At 39.4% G+C, this 19948-nt stretch overlaps 1 protein-coding gene across 10 annotated transcripts in view; it reads left to right on the plus strand.

Annotated features, from left to right (window-relative positions):
* Positions 1 to 19948, plus strand: part of TTC29 (tetratricopeptide repeat domain 29) — a 668675-nt gene that overhangs the window by 465294 nt on the left and 183433 nt on the right. For all 10 annotated transcript variants that reach the window (XM_058721224.1, XM_058721230.1, XM_058721227.1 and 7 more), the window contains 2 exons: positions 3364 to 3587; positions 9016 to 9201. In XM_058721224.1, coding sequence (XP_058577207.1) covers positions 3364 to 3587; positions 9016 to 9201 — 410 coding nt within the window. The remainder of the gene's footprint in view (positions 1 to 3363; positions 3588 to 9015; positions 9202 to 19948) is intronic.

Here is a 19948-nt window from a genome sequence, read left to right on the forward strand (position 1 = left end):
TGGGAGAGCAATGTGTCTAAGAACAGGCAGAATTTTAGTTTTTCCAGTCTCCTTGCAGCAAGGGGTGGCCATGGCGAATGGGACCAAAGTAAGAATTTACTAGCAGTTACAGGAATGCTTTTGGTTTTCCCAGTAATAGGGAAAGACATATCTGGTGCCACCCATCTCCCCATTCTTTTTGCCTTGAAGATGGACACAATATCTGAAGCTATAACAACCATCCAGTGACCAGCAGGGGACAAGCATGAGGGAAAGAATAAGAGAATCCCAGGTGCATTGACCTTGCCAGGCCACTGAACCAAGGCCATCAGATGCCTACTTTTAGGCATCTTTTGCTGAGAGAAATGGAAATCTCTAGTTTTAAAGGTACTATGAAACAAGTTCTCTTGCTTGTAGTTGAATGCATTCCAAACCTATGGGGTTGTATACACGTGTCCATCTCTCACGCATTCAATCCATCCTTTTCTGTCAGATTTGGAAATATGCTGACCTGACTCCTTTGATAGCTCCCTAAGGCTTCTTATTCTCAGCGTTATAGCTGTGTCCTCCTTCAGCCCCCAGTGGGCGGCCATACAAGAACATTTTAGCACACATTCCCTTGTTGTGGCCAGTGACATTGTGACAGATATACCAGCCCTCTGTTTCCATTAACTGTTGTGTCATACATGGAGCCCACTAGATGACTATGGCATTTCACCCATACCATTCAGGAGCTATGGGAAATTATAGTGGCTGGTTCTGAGAAATCCAATACAGTGACTTTTGGTATACCTTGTGTGGGGCAGGTAGAAGGAGGGAAGAGAGAGGACATGGCCTTTGTAGCATTTCCCTGCTCCTTCTTCATACTATCTTCCTTTGTCTTGACAAGAGGGCAGAAACAAACAAAAATCTGTTACTTCTTTTCTCTTCCCTATGTCATACGTTTTTGGTCTCCTACAACATGGGGGCCTTTGACCTTGTGGCCTAGGAATGTGGCTTCCTTATTTTCTTTATGGATGAGTCCTATTAAACAGGTGCTGTATATCTATCTGGATGCCAGAGCGGGGAGGATAACAGCTCAGCTGGAACACTCCTTCCGGGTGATTTTTCTAAACTGTAATCTCGGGGTGCCTGGGTGGCGCAGTCGGTTAAGCGTCCGACTTCAGACAGGTCACGATCTCGCGGGCGGTCCGTGAGTACGAGCCCCGCGTCAGGCTCTGGGCTGATGGCTCGGAGCCTGGAGCCTGTTTCCGATTCTGTGTCTCCCTCTCTCTCTGCCCCTCCCCCGTTCATGCTCTGTCTCTCTCTGTCCCAAAAATAAATAAAAAACGTTGAAAAAAAAAATTAAAAAAAAAAATAAAATAAAATAAAAAAAATAAACTGTAATCTCATGTAGTCATTTCCCTAACTGGGACCCTTCAATGGCTCTAACTCACTCCTCGCTTGGAGTCCACACTTCTTACCATGGCTTTGAGGTCCTGTCTTTTCTTTAAAAGCTACTCTCTCACCACTCCTCTCTTCACCTTTCTTTATACCTAAGCTTATACCTTACTTATACTTAGTAAGAAATTCTTGGTGGATGGCATATGGGCTGTTTTTTTCTTTTTGCTTTTGTTTTTTTAATTCTTTAGATGAATCTACTGCATATCCAGGAGTTGAGAACCAGTAGTGCAGGACTTTACATGTACTGAGCATCTTCACATACATAATCTTTTTTTTTTTACAAGTTGGGGAGGGGCAGAGAGAGAGGGAGACACAGAATCCGTAGCAGGCTCCAGGCTCTGAGCTGTCAGCACAGAGCCTGACACGGGGCTTGAACTCACAAACCACGAGATCATGACCTGAGCCGAAGTCAGACGCTCAACCAGCTGAGCCACACAGGCACCCCTACATAATTTAAATTTGTTCTTAGAAGAATCCTGTGATATAGGTACGGCATAGATTGATACACACATTTTACAAACAAGATGAAATGAGGTACACGGAGCGGTAGAACTGGGCCCAACCTTGAGTAATCTGACTAATTCGAGGCTGTCTCCACTCCACCCTGAAATTTTTATTACTAGTAATATCACATTGTGTCAGTTGTTCTAAATATTTAACTGGCTCCTAATTTTTAAAAAATGTAATGTAATATAATTAGTAGCTATATGATTTGGCCTCTGATTGCTCATTAAGTGGAATAAAAGCTGCCACACAGCTGTTGTCCCATAACTCTGTTTATTTCCTGTATCGCACTTTTCATCATCTGAAATGATTTATTATTTCCTATTTACTTGTTGGTTGTGTTCTCCTACTAGACTACAAACTTCACAAGGAGATTGAACCCATTTGGTCTAGAACAGTGCCTTCTACCTAAAAAATTTAATAGCTATCTGTTAAATAAATTGAGTATTCATTTGTCACTTTATCTCCTTGTATATGATTTATCACTAAATTAGAAGTGAATTATTAATCTAAAAAATCATTAACTTAATCCTAACTGAAAATATTTTTAAATGTATTTATTAATAGATTTTAATAAACATTTTCTAACCAAACATCCAAGCATGAGTGAATGAACGAATGAAGGAACTTCCATAACTTATAATGAAGCCACATAATATAGAGTGCCTTTTTGACATTAAATGGCATATTTAATTTTTGCTTGGCATGTTGAATTTTTTGTTTTGTTTTACTGGGAGGCTAGTATATCAAGTACTTTTGGATCTTGCAATTGCTACAGTCTGCATGTGTTCCCCCAAATTCATATGTTGAAATCCTAACTCCCAAAGGTGATGGTGTTAGTAATTGAGGTCTTTGGGAGGTGCTTAGGTCATGAAGGCTCTGCCCTCATGAATGGGATTAGTGCCTTATTAAAAAAAAAAAAAAAAGGAAAGAAAGAAAAAGTCTCCAGAGAGATCCCTAACCCTTCCACTATGTGAGGACACAGTGAGAAGGCACCAACCATGAACAAGGAAGAGGGCCCTCACCAGGAGGCAACCATGCTGGTGACTTGATCTTGAAATTCCAGCCTCTAGAACTGTGAGCAATATATTTCTGTTGTTTATAAGCTACTCAGTCACTAGTATTTTGTTCTAGCAGCCAGAATGGACTGACATCAGTCAACTAGTTTATTTGTCCCTATCAAACAGAGCTCAGCTCTGGAACTGCTATATTTATAATGTAATTTTATTAAAATTACTACATTTGGGTAGCTCCTGGCATCTTTCATTAAACTGAAGTTGTTCAATTATAAGCGTGTGAGGCAAAGATAGTTTTCAGCTTTCACTGAGGGAAAAAAAAAGGCAGCACAATTCAACCTTTAATCTTTAGAGACGAAAAACACTGCATGGATTTAAAGGATTCAAATCACGTTCTGAGTGTTTGGTTTCTTCTTCCCAGTTACCGGAACTCGTACAAGAAGAACATTTGTGTGGACATGCTGCGAGACGGTTATCACAAGTCCTTTACTGAGCTCTTTGCCCTGATGGAGAAGTGGGATGCCCTGCAGGAGGCTGCAAGAGTTAGGTCCCTTTTCTGGTTGCAGAGACCCCTGGAGGAGCAGCCTGATAAGCTGGGTCACTTCTACCACCACCTGACCAGGGCTGAGGCGGCTGAACGGAAAGGTGAGTGGAGGGACTGTGGGCAGCAGTGCTGCAGGAGCTGGAGCAGTGAGCCCGAGGGAGGATTGCAGAGTGTTTCATGTCTGAATTGAGACCATTAAGACACCTTAGCACAGTGCATTCTAGACATCTAAGCATCTTTATGGAATACATGATAGGGGAACGCTGAATCACAAGCTGCCCAGACACAGGGGCATCCTGCTGATGTCATTTCAAGCAGGAAAGACAATGCATGCATCGCACTTAATAACACCACCACAATGTTCCAATGTATTAAAATCTTTTGTATCATGAATTACAAATATTTCCATGGTTTTTAAAATATATAATCTGAATAGAGACTTTTACTAAGAGTTTCATTCTTTCAAAGAGTATTATAACTTGAAAGTTTATATTGATTTTCTATTATTTATATAATAGAATTTGAAGATCTTACCAACAAGTCCTACAGATTTCAATCGGAGAATTTTTATTAGTGAATAGTAGGAAGATATGAAAAGCCTGCAATTCACAATTATAAATAAAATTGTTAATTTTATATTTTCCATCACATCATTTGTAGTAAATTCCTTTTCTTGTATCTGAAAATTTTCCCAAAAGTCAATGTTTCATCTAGTGAATAAAATATTTTGATCTCCACTGTAATTATACTCATATTGTTGTCATGAGCCTTTCCTAGTTACATATTAGGATTTGGTCATTTTATATAATCAAAGAAAGGAAATCCTAGATCCTAGAAGTCAGCATATAAATTTGGTGATCTAAATTATTTTTTTCTTCAACTTCTTTTGTGAAAATAGCATAGGACTGAAAGAGAGAAGCTCAGGCCCCAACAATGCCTATATTTTACTTCAGGCCTTTCTATGAGAAAATACAATATTAGAGGGACACCTGGGTGGCTCAGTCAGTTAAGCATCTGTCTTCAGCTCAGGTCATAATCTCAAAGTTCATGAATTTGAGTCCTGCATTGGGCTCTGTGCTAACAGCTCAGAGCCTGGAGCCTGCTTTGGATTGTGTTTCCCTGTTTCTATGCCCCTCCCCAGCTCCTGCTCTGTCTCTGTCTCTATCTCTGTCTCTCTCTCTCTCAAAAATAAACATTGAAAAAATTCTTTAAAGTTGAGTATTACACAACTTTCCACAACTGTACCAATGACAGTGGGGAAAATTAATGGGGGCATGGTAACATTATTAGAGGGATAGCAGAAGTCTTTCAACCTCTACAGTGGAGTTAATACATGTTTCCTATCAGGTTGTGACCTGACTTACAAATATGAGATACACGAAAATTTTAACAAGTAAATGTGTGTGTGTGTGTGCATGTAAATGTGCGTGTGTGTTTGTATGTGTGTGTGAGTACAGGAGGCAGATATTCGTATTCTGAAAAATACTTAGCTGCAGGATTAACTTTTTAATTTTTTTTTTTAAGTTTGTTTGAGAGTGAGTGCAAGCAGGGGAGGAGCAGAGAGAGAGAGAGAGAATCTTAAGCAGGCTCTGCATTGTCAGTGCAAAGCCCTTTGCAGGGCTGGAACCCACAAACCATGAGATCATGACCTGAGCCAAAATCAAGAGCCAGATATTTAACTGACTGAGCCACTCAGATGCCCCACAGGATTCACTTTAAAAATAGAATCCTCTGGTGAATTTTAAAATATGACATCTAATTTCTCAAGAAATTAACTATTATAAATAAAAAATGCTTTGTAAAACTTACATTCTCGTTTCAGCTCCAAATTCTGAAGTGATATTTGCACTGAAAATAGAATTGAGCAAGATAAAAATTTCCCATTAGTCGTTTTTCAAGTTGAATTCATCACATTCGCTAAGTGTTTTAAATAGAGGCTTTCATCTGAGTAGCATAAATATGAGCCCCATACATCACTTGTTATAAAAAAGTGTCATAATTATGAGAAACTTGTCATAAAGCATTTTGTAATTATAAAGAAACTAAAATGCTAAGTAGTCTATTTTAATGTAGAAAACATTAATTTACAATTTTTTATTAAATAAAAGTAAACATTTAAAGAAAACTGTTTCTTGGGGTGCCTGGGTGGCTCAGTTGGTTGAGCGTCTGGCTCTTGATTTTGGCTCAGGTCAGGATCTCACCTTTCGTGGGTTCAAGCCCCAGAGCCAACTCTGCACTGACAGTATGGAGCATGCTTGGGATTCTCTCTCTTTCCCTCTATCTCTCCCCACCCCCTCAAAGTAAATAAATAAACCTAAAAAAAAAAAACTTTCTCCAATCCCAAAAATTAACAAGTCCAAACTTTATAGTAATCAATACCTTATACACATGATATTAGTAAAGAAAAGAAATATTTTCTTTACTGGTTGGTTCTATCATATATTCATAGCAACTAAGCTGTATTTGTTAAAGAAATAAAATTACCTCTTGCTCAGGTTATCTTGTTCAAAAATGCAGTGGCTTTTGCCTGGTTGAAATATAGAAAATTAAGATTATAGCAAAGAATATTGTTGGAAATACCTCAGTTGAAGGACTTGTGAATATTTGTATACTTTAAAAAAATTGTGTTAATTACTTTCATCTTTACTATATAAGCTTTATCGAGGAAAAATTGTGATACAAGTTAAGAACATCCCAGAAAATGGGAAAGGGGATATACTCATTCACTCTTATTAATTTGAATTAATCTTAAATCTTAAAACATGCACACATGCAAACCCACACACACTTAATCTAGAATGTAAAAATTTGTTAATGGTGTCTCAGGATTCCATCTTATATGGTCATAAGACATATATGGAATCTGAAACAATTATCCTAAAGTAGCATTATCTCTGAGCATTCTCATTGCTTCTCATTGGAAAGACTATCACTCTAGGGCCACAATGAAGTTCATTTAATCAAAGCTATAGCACTAACAATAGTCATCTTGGGCCAGTTCTGTCTCTTGAGACTTACAGAACAGGAACCTAGAGTTATTTAAATTATTCTGCAAAACACCACTTGCTGGTTTATAGCAAAAAGTGTTTAAAGTAAGCTAGTCATTTCTTTTTGGATTATTTTCCCTTTGTTAAAGTGTTTTTATTTTTTGTCCCTAATAACATTTCTTATATTACCCATTATTGTAAAGCATCTCTGTACCATCTATAATGTTATTATTAGGGCCTTGTGCCCCATGGGGCTGGAGAAGAGATGGCAATAATGGTAATGGGCAACTGAATCAATAGATAATTCAAACATTACTTACACTTGACTTTAAATTATTGTTAAGGGTTAAGCAGCAATTTTTTTCTAATAACTTTTATTTAAGATACCCAAATATGTTCTATACAAGCAGAGTCCGACAGGATGTTTACAGGTTTTATGTAAAGCAAAACAAAAATAATTATCTGATGAAATAAGTTTGAGAAACACCAGATGAATTAATGTTGACATTAGGGAGGCTGATTTATTGCAGGACTTACCAGAGCCTTTAATATGCTGATGTATACCGTGTGGTTCACTAAAAGAGGGAAATTAGCAACTGTATTTTCCACATTTATTTCATCATGGAATCTCCTTCTTAGATAGCACAGTGAATACTTGTCTAAATAATAAACCAACAGTAAAAATGTTTTTCATCTTATAAATGTCTACTGACAATTCAAATAAGCAGTCTACAAGCAAGGAGATAAGGCTGCTTAGAATGTAAAGGGTACAGCCCATATATTTGGATTGTCCAAAGATTCAAAACTTGAATATATCCCTTTATACTTAATACTATGAAAAATATTGCATTTTTTAATAGAAAAATAGTTTAACTGACAGTGGTCTTTATTTTTTTTTTAATTTTTTAAATGTTTATTTTTGAGAGACACACACACACACAGAGTATGAGTGGGCAAGGGGCAGAGAGAGAGAGGGAGACACAGAATCAGAAGCAGGATCCAGGCTCTGAGCTGTCAACACAGAGCCTGATGCACACTGGAACTTACCAACCTCAAGATCAGACCTGAGCTAAAGCTGGCCACTTAAAATGACTGAGCCACCCAGAGGCCCCTGACAAGTGTCTTTAAATATGGAATCTTGATAGCTTATATAACTCATTCTAAAAAGAAAAAAGAAAAAAAAAGTATGAAATTTTGGAAATGTTTTTCTATTGTGTGATTACTGAAAAACAAATTATTTTGGGATCATTTTTTTTTCATGAAAGCTCTTTATAGAACTTTTTAAAAATGGAAGATATGGAACGCTTTATAGACTTTATAAAATAACTCTCTAATCACTAAAGATGACAAAGAATATAAAATATTATAGGTGCCCCCTGGGTGGCTCGGTCGGTTGGTTAAGCGGCTGACTTCGGCCCAGGTCATGATCTCGCGGTCGGTGAGTTCCAGACCCTGGTCGGGGTCTGTGCTGACAGCTCAGAGCCTGGAGCCTGATTTGGATTCTGTGTACCCCCCGCCCCTCCCCAACTTGTGCTCTGTCTTGCTCTGTCTCTCAAAAATAAATAAATGTTATATAAATAAATAAAATATTATAAAACAGACTTTAGTGCCTTGTTCACATTAGGTAGAAGGTTCACAATGCAAAGACAAAACATAAGAGAAGTCAGTTCTGCGATGAGAGTATTTGTTTTTGTTTTTGTTTTTGTTTTTTAATTTATTTATTTATTTTGAGAGAGAGAGCAATAGAGCACGCAAGGGAGGGCAGAGAGAAGGAGAGAAAATCCCAAGCAGGCTCTGTGCTATTTTCAACCAAAAGGGTATTTCAATTTCTAATATATTCTTTTAGTTTTTTAATTATTTTTTAATGTTTTAATTTTTTAATGTTTATTTTGGAGAGAGAGAGAGACAGAGTTTGGGGGGTGGGGGGTGGGGGGGGGTGTCGCAGAGAGAGAGGGAGACACAGAAACCAAAGCAGGCTCCAGGCTCTGAGCTGTCAGCACAGAGCAGACAGCAGCCTCAACCCCACAGACCGGGAGATCATGATCTGAGCCGAAATCCCACACCTGACCGGTGGAGCCACCCAGGCACCCCTATTTTTTTATTTTGAAGAGAGAGAGGGCATGAGTGAGTGAGGAGCAGAGAGAGAGGGAGAGTAAGAGAATCCCACGCAGGCTCCACACTTTCAGTGCTGAGCTCACCCAGGCAGGGCCTGAGTTAAGGATGTGGGGCTGGAACTCACCAACAGTGAGATCATGACTGGGCCGCTGAGGTTGGATGCTTAACTTCCTGGGCTATGCAGGTGCCCCTTTCTAACATCTTCTAAGTTTTCAAAAAGGTTTTTGTTGTATTTTTGGAGTGCACATCTTCGATGTAACTATTTTAGTGGTTAAAATACATGAACTTAAGTTTGCATTTCCATTTTTAAAATAGCTAATCATGCTTTTAAGGAAAAATAAAAAATAAATGTCACTAAGTTGGTTTAACATTTGAAGGGGCAAGCCGAGAGACATTTTTCTAATGCAGTTTATGTTTTTGTTTGAAGAATACTTTGAAGATGTCTATAACAACTTGTATGCACTGGCCTGTTACTTCAGTAATTCTGAAGACAAATGGGTAAGGAACCACTTCTATGAACGATGTTTTAAGATTGCTCAACGGATCAAAATTGACGGTGGGAAGAAAGAAGCCGAGGCGCATGCGCACATGGGACTTCTCTTCGAGGAAGAGGGTGAGTGGTCATTTGTCAGGCTGTCCTGGGTGCTTTGGAGGATTCAGAGTCCAGGCAACCAGAAAGCACGTGGGGATTGAGAAAAAGACCTGAGGCGTTAGTAGAAGCATGTAAGTTATTGAGATTAAAAAGCAAAGGTGTGTGACTTATGGATTCACCTTAAGTATTCCTTGAAGTCATACTCCACCCAAGCGCTCAGGCTAGAGTTCCCAGCAGCAGCAGCAGCACGGAGAAAAAGCATCCTCCCGTATCCATCCACATGTATCCGTCAGTGCCACTTGCTGTATGGTTTTGAATTTCTTACCATTCTTAAGTCCTCTATTCATTTTAACTTGATTTCTCCTGTATGAAAATGGGAATAAAGGAAGGCGTGCTTCGTGATTTTCCTAATGCCACACGTCCCCTACAAAGGGGACCAAAAAAATACCTCTATAATTTAGATATTGCCCCATTGTGATTTTATAACAACTTCTGAAGGAAAAGTCCTTTAAAAGTAACTTCATACTTAATGATGTTATCTTAAGACAAGACTGAAACAACAACAACAAAAATCATCTAAACGTATTTTGTATGATGGCTTACTAAAGGATGCAAATAGAAATTTGAGAATTAAAATTATGGAAGGAATGGTGGGTAGATAATATGCAAAGAAAATATATGAAAAGATATGAATAATCCTATTTCTTTTCCCGAAAAACTGTCTCATTTTCCACAAAGGTTTTGCCTTTGGCCAAACAGTTAAATTAGAAAATATTTATTATAGGGGCACCTGGGTGGCGCAGTCGGTTGAGCGTCCGACTTCAGCCAGGTCACGATCTCGCGGTCCGTGAGTTCGAGCCCCGCGTCAGGCTCTGGGCTGATGGCTCGGAGCCTGGAGCCTGTTTCCGATTCTGTGTCTCCCTCTCTCTCTGCCCCTCCCCCGTTCATGCTCTGTCTCTCTCTCTGTCCCAAAAATAAAAAAAATAAATAAAATAAAAAAAAATTGAAAAAAAAAGAAAATATTTATTATTTTGTAGCTAGGACTGTATAGGACTTGGAGAAAGATTAAAAAAAAAAAGTTTTTGTGCTTCAGGAAATTACGCATAATCTATAACATGGTAGGTGCTAGGACGTGACATATGGTCGGGAGCCATCTTGAGGGATAAATACCAGGTTTACCAGAAAAACCCAGAGAAATGAGAGATCATACAGACTAGATTCAAGGAAGGCATAATGGGATCAGTAGAGACTGGTGGGGGATTTGGAAGATGGGGTGGAATTTAGGCAGGTAAGAAAACAGGAATATATTCTATAAGAGGGAGTTACTAAAGCATAGTTAGAAAAACTTGTAGGAGGAGCAACCTGTTTAAAATGGAAAGTGTGGGGGCGCCTGGGTGTCTCAGTGGCTTGAGCGTCTGACTCTTGATTTTAGCTCAGGTCATAATCTCACATTTTGTGGGTTTGAGCCCCACATCGGGCTCCCAATGCTTGCTTGAGATTCTCCCTCTCTCTCCTGCTCTCTCTGTCCCTCCCCAGAGCTCTCTCTCTCTCTGTCTCTCTCTCTCTCTCAAAATAAATAAATAAACTTTAAAGCAAATAAATAAAGTGGAAAGTGTGTTTCTGAGCAGTGGTGGCAGCTAAGAGTGGAAAGGCAAAATAGGGACACAGCAGGATTCAGAGTTTGGGTTTAAGCTTCTGTATATTCAGAGTAAGGAAAGGTTGGTTATTACTGTAATTTGAGAAGTTGTTAAAGCTTGCAACCTGTTGTTAAAAGTAGTGTTCTTCCAGTTTGTAAAAATGGGATAAATTCTTGCTTAAGTAAAATTCTTTCTTAAGCTTTTAAAAATTACTCTCATTTCATAGGTGTGGTGGATACTTTTTTAAACTTTAAAAAATTATTATCTTCACTTTGAGGATGAGAAAACTGGCCCAAAGAGATTAAGCTGGCTGGTAGTGAAGCTAGTTTTGACTAGTCAGCTAGCTTCAGAGCCTGTAGTCACTGCTCTGTGCAAACAAAGGATTGGTTGCTTTACCTCCATGATGTGCTAGTTATGAAAATTATATATTAGAAGATAAGTTACCACTTTTTTATTCTTTACTATAGGAAACCCGGAACCCCACCCCCCACCCCGCAACTGAATACAATAAAAATCGTTTTTTGTTTTGTTTTTGGGGCCCTAATTTTCTGTCATCTGTGGTAACAAATCAGATCAATTAAAGTGTCCACTTCTAGTCCCCAAAAAAGTCACAAAAGAAATAAGAAATAATATATGATAATAAGGCTGAAGAACTCAGGGCTACATTGGTGAAAATATTAAGAGTGGCCCAGTGAGATTCAAATAGCTATCATAGGTATATTCTGAATTTCTGTATCAATTTTAATTCTGATTTTTAAAATTCAGTTTGATTTTAAAAAGATTATTGCAGAAAAAATGCATAACAAAATTTACCATCTCAACATCTAAGTGTGCAGCTCAGTGTTTAGTATATTCACACTGTCGTGTGATCTGTCTTCAGAACTTTGCAAAACTGAAACTCAATACCCATTAAACATCAACTTCCAGTTTCCCTCCTGATTCCTGATTTTTTTAAAATATCTGAATGCATTTCTGTTGGAGGATTTATGCATTGCTTCCCTTAGTTATTCATAAAGCTACCCATTTACTCAGCAACTGTGCCACCGTGGTTGCCCACATAATTTTAGTGACTGCAAATGAGGATGAGTTTGGGAAATATGAGGGCTGAGCTGCTGTGAGATTACATTTGCAGGTCCTTGGCTTGCTCATATTTAGGTGTCACACCCTATAGCATGATAAAATGCACCCATATTCCACAGCAAATAGAATATTTTGCCCATGAAATTATTTTTAAATTAGGTTGTGTTTTTTGTTTGCAATCACTTTTGTCAGGTCTAAAATATTTTTCTATGCCCTTGATCAGTTCATAGGCCCTGAGAACCATGCCTTTATTGACTGATGGATAAAATAACTGCATTGATGTTGCTGAAAATTCTAGAGACGGACTTTGAGTATTGCTTAGCAATGGTGAAAAGTATCTGTGCAGCCTTTGTAATCCGGGTAAACTAGGACTACTTAGAATGTGTGGCTAGAGTGCAGTGAGGACTCACCTGGCTGTAGGGCTCCCCCTGAGGTGATGGAGGTATAGCATCCACAAATCTGAGCTGATTGGTCCAGACAAGCGAATGGAGGCCCCACAGCAACAGCTAGGCAGCAGCTGTGCTCAGGGGCAGGTGGCAGCATCCTGATTCCAGGGGTGCCCATTCAGGTTAAAGCAGGATACCAGCCGGCAGATGGGAAAGGGCAGGTTGTCAGGGCCCAACGAAGCAGGCTGTAGTCCAGGGCATGGCTCCAGAACCCTCAGGGAACTATAGAGCAAATGAACATGAGCAGAAGCCATAGTCACAGGGACTGGGCACCTGGGTGCAGTCAGGGCCAGTGTGCAGCCCACTGGCACATATGTGACCAGAGCTTCACCCAGAGCCCCCTGGCCAGAGTAGAGCACAGGTCCTCGTTCCCACTGCTGTTAAAGATCAGGCCCTAGTAGACAATGTGGCCTGATTTCCATAGGCTAAAGGGTTGGCAGTGTGACTCTTCATGTCAGGTATCTTCAGACTATAGCTGGGGAGTGAAGCATAAATAGTCATGGACTGACAAATACTTGTAGCAAATCAGTGGCTATATCTTCTTTCAGAACTGTGACATATTTGTAAGGAAAAATGGACCAGCCGCATTCACACCACATCTGTGGAGGATTAGAGAAAACTCTCAGACACTATGTCAGTAGGAGATTTGTCCATACCTTCTAGAGCAGCACACAGAGGTCTAGCAAGGCCAGCTGTCAGATACTGGGAGAGAGGGTTTTTTAAGAGACATGATTAAGGAAACACTGGCTCCTCCCCTGGGATGATCTGGGTCTAGGACAACAATGGCATGATGACATGGCAGAGCTGTAACCTCAGTCCTCTTCTGCCAGATCAGCATTACTGGTTGGGTCCAGCACCAACCCCTTTACTTGGCATGATTAGGATACTGGGGTCCAAGCCTTGCAGTTGTGGTTTTATTGGGTTTGGGGGTAGGGATAGCAAACTTGGGCAGAAATGACCACATCAACATTCACAGCTGAGCAAGAAGCAACATTTTTTCCCCTTTCCCACTTCCAGTGATTCAGGATCTGGGTCCAAGCCTTGCTTTTGGCCAGATTAATGGACTTGGTACTGAGGCTAACTGGTTTCTATGGAGGCTTGCAGGAGGCCAAACTCCTTTCTGAAAGGCTAGCCTGAAGAGCCAGTCTTGGGCAAGTTAACCATTAATTTCTGTCCACCTATTTGTTCTTCCTCTTCCAGTTCAGTCCATGGCTTATAAAGAGCATCTCTTACTGGCAGCAACCCATTCCATTTCAACCCAGAAGGACTTTGAGTCCAAACTGTGCTGTGGAAGACCAAAAGGATAATTAGATATAGATGTTGGGTGACAACCCCAGAGTGCTGATCATGGCCACTAAAAACAGGCAGGGGAAGACCAGTGTAGGAAGAGCTTAGACAATGTACATCTTCCAGTTCAGGAAGCCATCATCTGTGATGTTAGCACAAGGATTGAGTAATGGCTAACCAGATTCTACAGCACTGATCCTAAGCTCTCCCAATGACAGAGGAACTTCTGAAGAAAGGAGTTGTCCCGATCGGCTTGCCCAGTTCGGGTCTTAGAATAACTTTCGACAGTCAGCTCCATGTACAGATTGCAGTTTGCCAGGGGCCGGAAGGCACCAGGAGCAGAGTCGTGTTGTGAAGACACATTGGAGTGGCTTCCACTCTCCCCTGATATATCCAGTAATGGAAGGTAGATCCAGCAACAGATCAGTAGAGAAGCCCGCCATTGTAAGGGACTGTCCCCCTTATCGTCTTGATCTCATGAAAAGGAGTTGGAATTCAGAAGCCTACTTATCCTTGTCTTACTGATGTTCCCTAATTTTCTCTCCTTTTTAGTAGAAGACATCCCTTTTCATTTTTTTTTTGCATGAATTTTAGGAGAGGCAAGAGTTCAGCTTTCCTCTTAGTGAAGCATCCGACCCATCCAAGGCAACTCCCTCCAATATCACAAAGAAAGGAAACAAGGAATCCTATAACTGAGAGTCTGAACCCTATAGGCCTCCCAATACTTAGGATTTTTTAAAATTTGTTTCTGCTAATAGTCACTCATTGGCCTCCTTGAAGGCTGCCCACAACACCACTAGCAGACTCTTCCCACTCCAATCTTGGTCTTCAATTTATTTCCAGTCATCTGACTTGCTTCCAGAAGGCCGTGGTAAGGGCCTGGACAGATGCCCAGTTTGCTGGGACAACTGCCATGCTAACAAGATAATTGGTCAGCAGCACTCACAGCAGGCCTGCTAGAACAGCCTTGCTCTGAGAGAACTCACGGACACAGGAACAGTAGCAGGTGTGCTGGTGCCCATTGCCCTTTCATTGGATGCTATATGTTTAGAGAAGTGTGGTCACACCCCTGGTGTGACTGGGGACAGACACAATAGCAACATGATATGGCAGAGCCTTAATATAAGTCTTACCCAGCATCTCAGCATTCGTGATTTGACCTAGCATAGCCCCTCCCATGCATGATCAGCAGAGGGGAAGAAGAGAAAGGGGAGGGGCCTGAGGTCTCTGCCTTATGACTGCAGCCATAGGATATGGCATAAAAATAGCAAGATTTGCCATACAGGCATTTATAGTTGGGAAGCACCAATCTCTCCCCTGTCAGGAGAGAGGTACTGCCTTTCCAGTAGATCAGAACTGATTACCTTAAAAGCACTGAACTTGAATGGTTTCCTTGGAATTTGCTAAAGTCCATTTTCTTTTCTAGAAAACTAGCCTCCAAAAGTCAGTCCTGGACAAATAAACCCTTATCCCCTTAAATCTTTAAGTTCTGCCTAAAGAGTGTTATTAACATAAAGAGACTCGGGTCAGGTTATTAGATGTAGAAGTCCTGTCCTTTGAGAAGAACTAGGACAAAGACAGGGCCATGAGCAAGATGATAAGCTTCAAAAGAAGCTCCAACCCCAAAGACTAGATGTTTTTAAGAACTGTCCAAATTAGAAGAGAACCAGTGAGTTAAAGTAAGAGTAGAACAAATCTCAGTCCTAGGAGAATGCCTGTTAGACAGTGAAATTAAATGAAGTGTTGTTCCTACCAACTGCCCCCTGACTATAGGTAGAAGTAGGGGGATTCTACCAGCACTGAGAGGCCAGGGAGCAGAGAGGCAAGGGCAGACTGTCCACTCTGCTTACTTTTAAGAACCAAGATTAAGTAGACTGCTCCTAAATAAGGTATGTAGGAAATTCAAGGAAAACAAAGCATTTATCTGAAGACTCTGGTAAAGAACAAACCAATAAAAGTGATCATTTTAGGGAAATTCTTGGTATCTTCAGAAAGATACATGTGGAGGACAGAAAAGCTTAAGGATAGAGCCAAATGAGTTGAGAATGAGCCCCAGATTATGAAATAATCAATGCTTTCATTAAGATGTGTCAGTAGAATTAACGTACAGTGTGGAAAAGGTAAAGAGTAGAATTGACCCAATAGGAAGTTGAATCAGTGATATTGAGGGCAAACTTGAAACACTCTTGCAAAAGAAAAGACTAAGATGAAAACAATGAGAAATAAATATGGAAGTTCCTGAGAAAGAATATAAGGTAATTGCAATATAAGACATAACCAAAGACATTTTAAGAAAACTCTAGACCCTAAAAGACCCCCCTCAGAATGTGCAGACTGAATTTGTCATTTGTGCTCCAGTCAAAAATTATTAAGAAAGATCCATAACTAGACAAATTCTGGGTAATTTTTCGAAGGACTTAAATGAAGACAGACTTGCTTTCGAAGAGAAAACACATGGAAGTGAGGGCGATCTGGCTGCAACATCTGTCACCCCATTGATCGCCAGGGTTGATTTGGCTGATGTGGCTGGCTAGGCGGGTGTTCCCTTCCTCCCTCACCACTCCATGTGAGTCCCTCCTGAAGCTGCGCACTTGATAAAAGAGGACGACCCTCCCGGATAGAGGAGGATCATTCTTGGGTCAAGGGTGTACAAGTAGCTGCACTCCCCTGTTAGAACCTCCAAACAAGCTCAAAGAGAAAACGCAGATTGCCTGCATTGTAACAAAAATTAGGACTCAGTTTTCTCCCTTGCAACAGTAATTGCCGCAAAATAAAAAGAAGTAAAGTCCACAGGGCTTGAGGGGAGGGGAAAGAGCAGAATGCTGCCAAGTTGAAAACTACTGAGAGTATGCTACAGAGTTCAGTTCTGGCTCCCATGTGAAGCAACAGGAAGACATTCAGAAAGTACACTGTAAAGGTATTTTCCATGTGTATTGTATTCTCCAATTCAACAAGAGATAAACCAAAAATAAATAAATAAAAATTCAGGGGTGCCTGAATGGCTCAGTCAGTTGAGCATCTGACTCTTGATTTCATCTCAGGTCTTGATCCCAGGGTTGTGGGATCAAGCCCCTGGTCAGGTTCTGCGTGGAGCATAGTGCCTGCTTGGTGATTCTCCCTCTGTCTCTGTCTTTTTCTTTTTCTCTGCCCCTCTCCTGCTCACACTCACTCTCTCTCTCTCCCCCTAAGATAAAAATAAACAAATAAAATTAAAAATAATAAAAAATAAAAATTCAAGAAGAAGGAAGTTCTAATGTAAAAGAACTGACAGTAAACACTGAAACTGATTAAACATGGTTAAGCCTACAAAAAAACATACATGTCAAAAATTTTGGAAATAGAGGATACACAGTATAAAAATTAAGTATGGATTTAATTTTTCCCTTTATGATTTTCTATATTTACCATTCTGCAGTAACGCTAATTACTTCTGTATCTTACTGTAAAATTAAATTTTATGAGAAACATTTAAAAATAAACTATAAAAATCCAAGTGGAAAATATATGCAAATATTTATTCAGTCTTAGTTGGGAAAGACCTTCAAACATAAAAACAGTTGTACAAAGCACAAGTGAAAATGATAGAGTTTACTGAGGGATCATTATATTCTCTCCCTGCTCCAAGTTCAGAACTGATTCAGAAGAAACATAGGGATCAGATCATAATTGTTAAGACTTATCAGGGGAACAAAGCTTATATCTCTTCAAGCCAAACTCTATTATCCTCAGAATTCATCGTAACCACCTAATTACCGGGTGACTGGTCAGGCTGAGACTCTCCTGCAGGTTCTAAGCCTGTGCCTATGAGCTTCAGTGTGGAGCTTGGTAGTCAGACCTCCTTGAGAACCGAGTCCACAGAGGATGAGAATTCAGAATTTTACATGATGTCATACTTCTTCCCCTGATGAGAAGTGAAGGGGGAAAGAGAGAGGGAGTCCCCTCATGGAAACATGAGGCTAGGGGAATAGAATTCTCACTATCAGAAACAAGTATTGAGAGATTTGACACATACTGTTTTTTAAAAATGTTTATTAAAAACCTTATTTAATTAAAGGATAAATCTGGGAAATATTTGAAACAAACGTGATAACAGATTAATAGCATTATTATTTCAAGAATGTGTACTAATTGTTGAGAAAAACCATATACACATCAGTACAAAAATGGTAAAGGAATTAAGAAGAAAATTCAAAGAAGAAATCCAACTGGATAATAAACATGAAAAAAAAACAAGATAAATAATAAAAAAAGCAAAGTTAGAGCACTAAAGATAGACTTTTCACCTGTAATATTATAACAAACATTTATTATGTTCCAACTATGTGCAAGACACTGAGCTAAGTGTTGGAAACCCATGGCTGGAAAAGATATTTATGGCCCCTTAATTCAGAGGCTTACATTTTAATGGAAGAGACAAGTCAGTTCTCTGATCATTGCAATTATGTGAGTGAATGTACTGATAGGACAGGTACAAAATGCACCAAATTCAAATGTGCAAGAGTCAATGTTGCCTATTTATTTTTTTAAGGTAGCATTTACTACTTGTGTAAAGTTGATAAGTTGATAAGTATGATAAACATGCTTGATAAGTTAAGCATGTTTTTTACATTGCTGGTGATAGGATAAATTAGCCTGACATTTCTAGCAAAGAGTTTGGAAATATGTATCAAGAGTTTAAAATGTCCGTATCCTTTAACCCCACTAGTCTACTTCTAGGAAATAATCAGATATTAAGACAACGATTTACATAAAGATATATTATGTCTTTCTGTATGTACTATTTATGATAGTTAAAAATGGAAATTATAGAAATGTCTTACATTAGGGTAACACTCTAATTATGGTAATTATACATGATGAACTCATATCCCGCCATTCAAAAATGCTTTTTTCCAGTAACTGCAATTGTAAGAGCTACCATTATTTAAGTCCTATTTGTTAGTCACTGTAACAATGCTAACTCTTGCCAATAGGCTATAAGCAGTCACTTCCAGACTAATGTATGGAGGAGCAGATCTGTATTTTCCAAGCAGATCTTCCAAGCTATCTGTATTTTTGCCATGGTGACCTTGGGGGACATAGGCTGAGATGGTGAAGCCACAAGATGGAAACAAGCTGGATCCCTGAATCAGTGTTTGGAGGGGAGTTACCCTGGAAAGTCACTCAGTTCTCAATGGACTTCATGTGAACAAGAAAATTACTTTTTCTAAACCCCTGGGATTTCAGGATCTATTTGCTACCACCGTGTGCAATCTCCAGTCTCTAACACTTACATGCCCTTATTGTGAATGAAGGATTTTACGAGTTCTGTGAATGGTTTTTGGCAATTTCTTTGAAAATTTCACACAATACTCTAACCCTTTCTTTTAGAATGTGATATCTAATGTTTTTGCCCTTCCCTGAAAACTTCATTTTAATATTTTTAAAAATATATAAATCCCTCAATTTACAATATAATTTAGTCTTCCAAAAATTCCATTTCTATTTTTTCAATATAGAAAAAATAGATGCATTTTACTTTTTCTATTATGTGTTTCTCTATTTGAATATAGTAGATGTGCAACATTTATGATCTGAAAAACTAAAAATGTACAATTTTTTAAAGCTAGCTGATATGCAGTGACTCCACCATAAATCTACAGAAGTGTTTTGTTTATAATACGGGGTCTTAACCTGCTTCAGGATCTCATGATTATCATTACTGAACACTAAACCTAGGAGGAAATAATGGACCCCTTGGCTGACCCTGTCTTGGGGTGTCTCAGTCAGAGGAGCAGAGACTCAAATCTGATCATGGGTTTTGGAATTAGGATCTAGTACTCAAATGAGCTCTCTGACTCAATCCTGGATTCCTAGCCTCCTTCACTCAAATCTCTTGGCAACTCCCTCCCAGCCAACTCAGTAACCCAGTGTAGAACTAATCAGTACAAAGGCATCAAAAGATCGGGCACAGTAGTTGTGGTTGTCAATATTGAACACAACACATAGACACTCAGAAAGTCAGATAAAAATATTTGAGTTAACAGATTCTTTATATATGCCTTATCTGAAAAATCAGGAACGTCTGATCTGCCATCTTCAAGATAATCCACCCTGAAAGTATCTCTGTCACCCTGATTCCACTTGAACCATCATAGCAAGCAATAATTCATACAGCCTTCTTCAGAATTTATGTGGACATTCCCAAAACAGGCTTCCAATGCTGAAGAACAGCTTTAAGTAGTCTTGTTAACTGTACATCCTCACCATGAACATACAGACCCTTGTCTTCTGACTGTGCTGCATTATTGCTCATCCTGTAGAAATATTTGGTGGCCA

The sequence above is a fragment of the Neofelis nebulosa genome, chromosome 3 (assembly GCF_028018385.1).
Source record: "Neofelis nebulosa isolate mNeoNeb1 chromosome 3, mNeoNeb1.pri, whole genome shotgun sequence".
Lineage (NCBI taxonomy): Eukaryota > Metazoa > Chordata > Mammalia > Carnivora > Felidae > Neofelis > Neofelis nebulosa.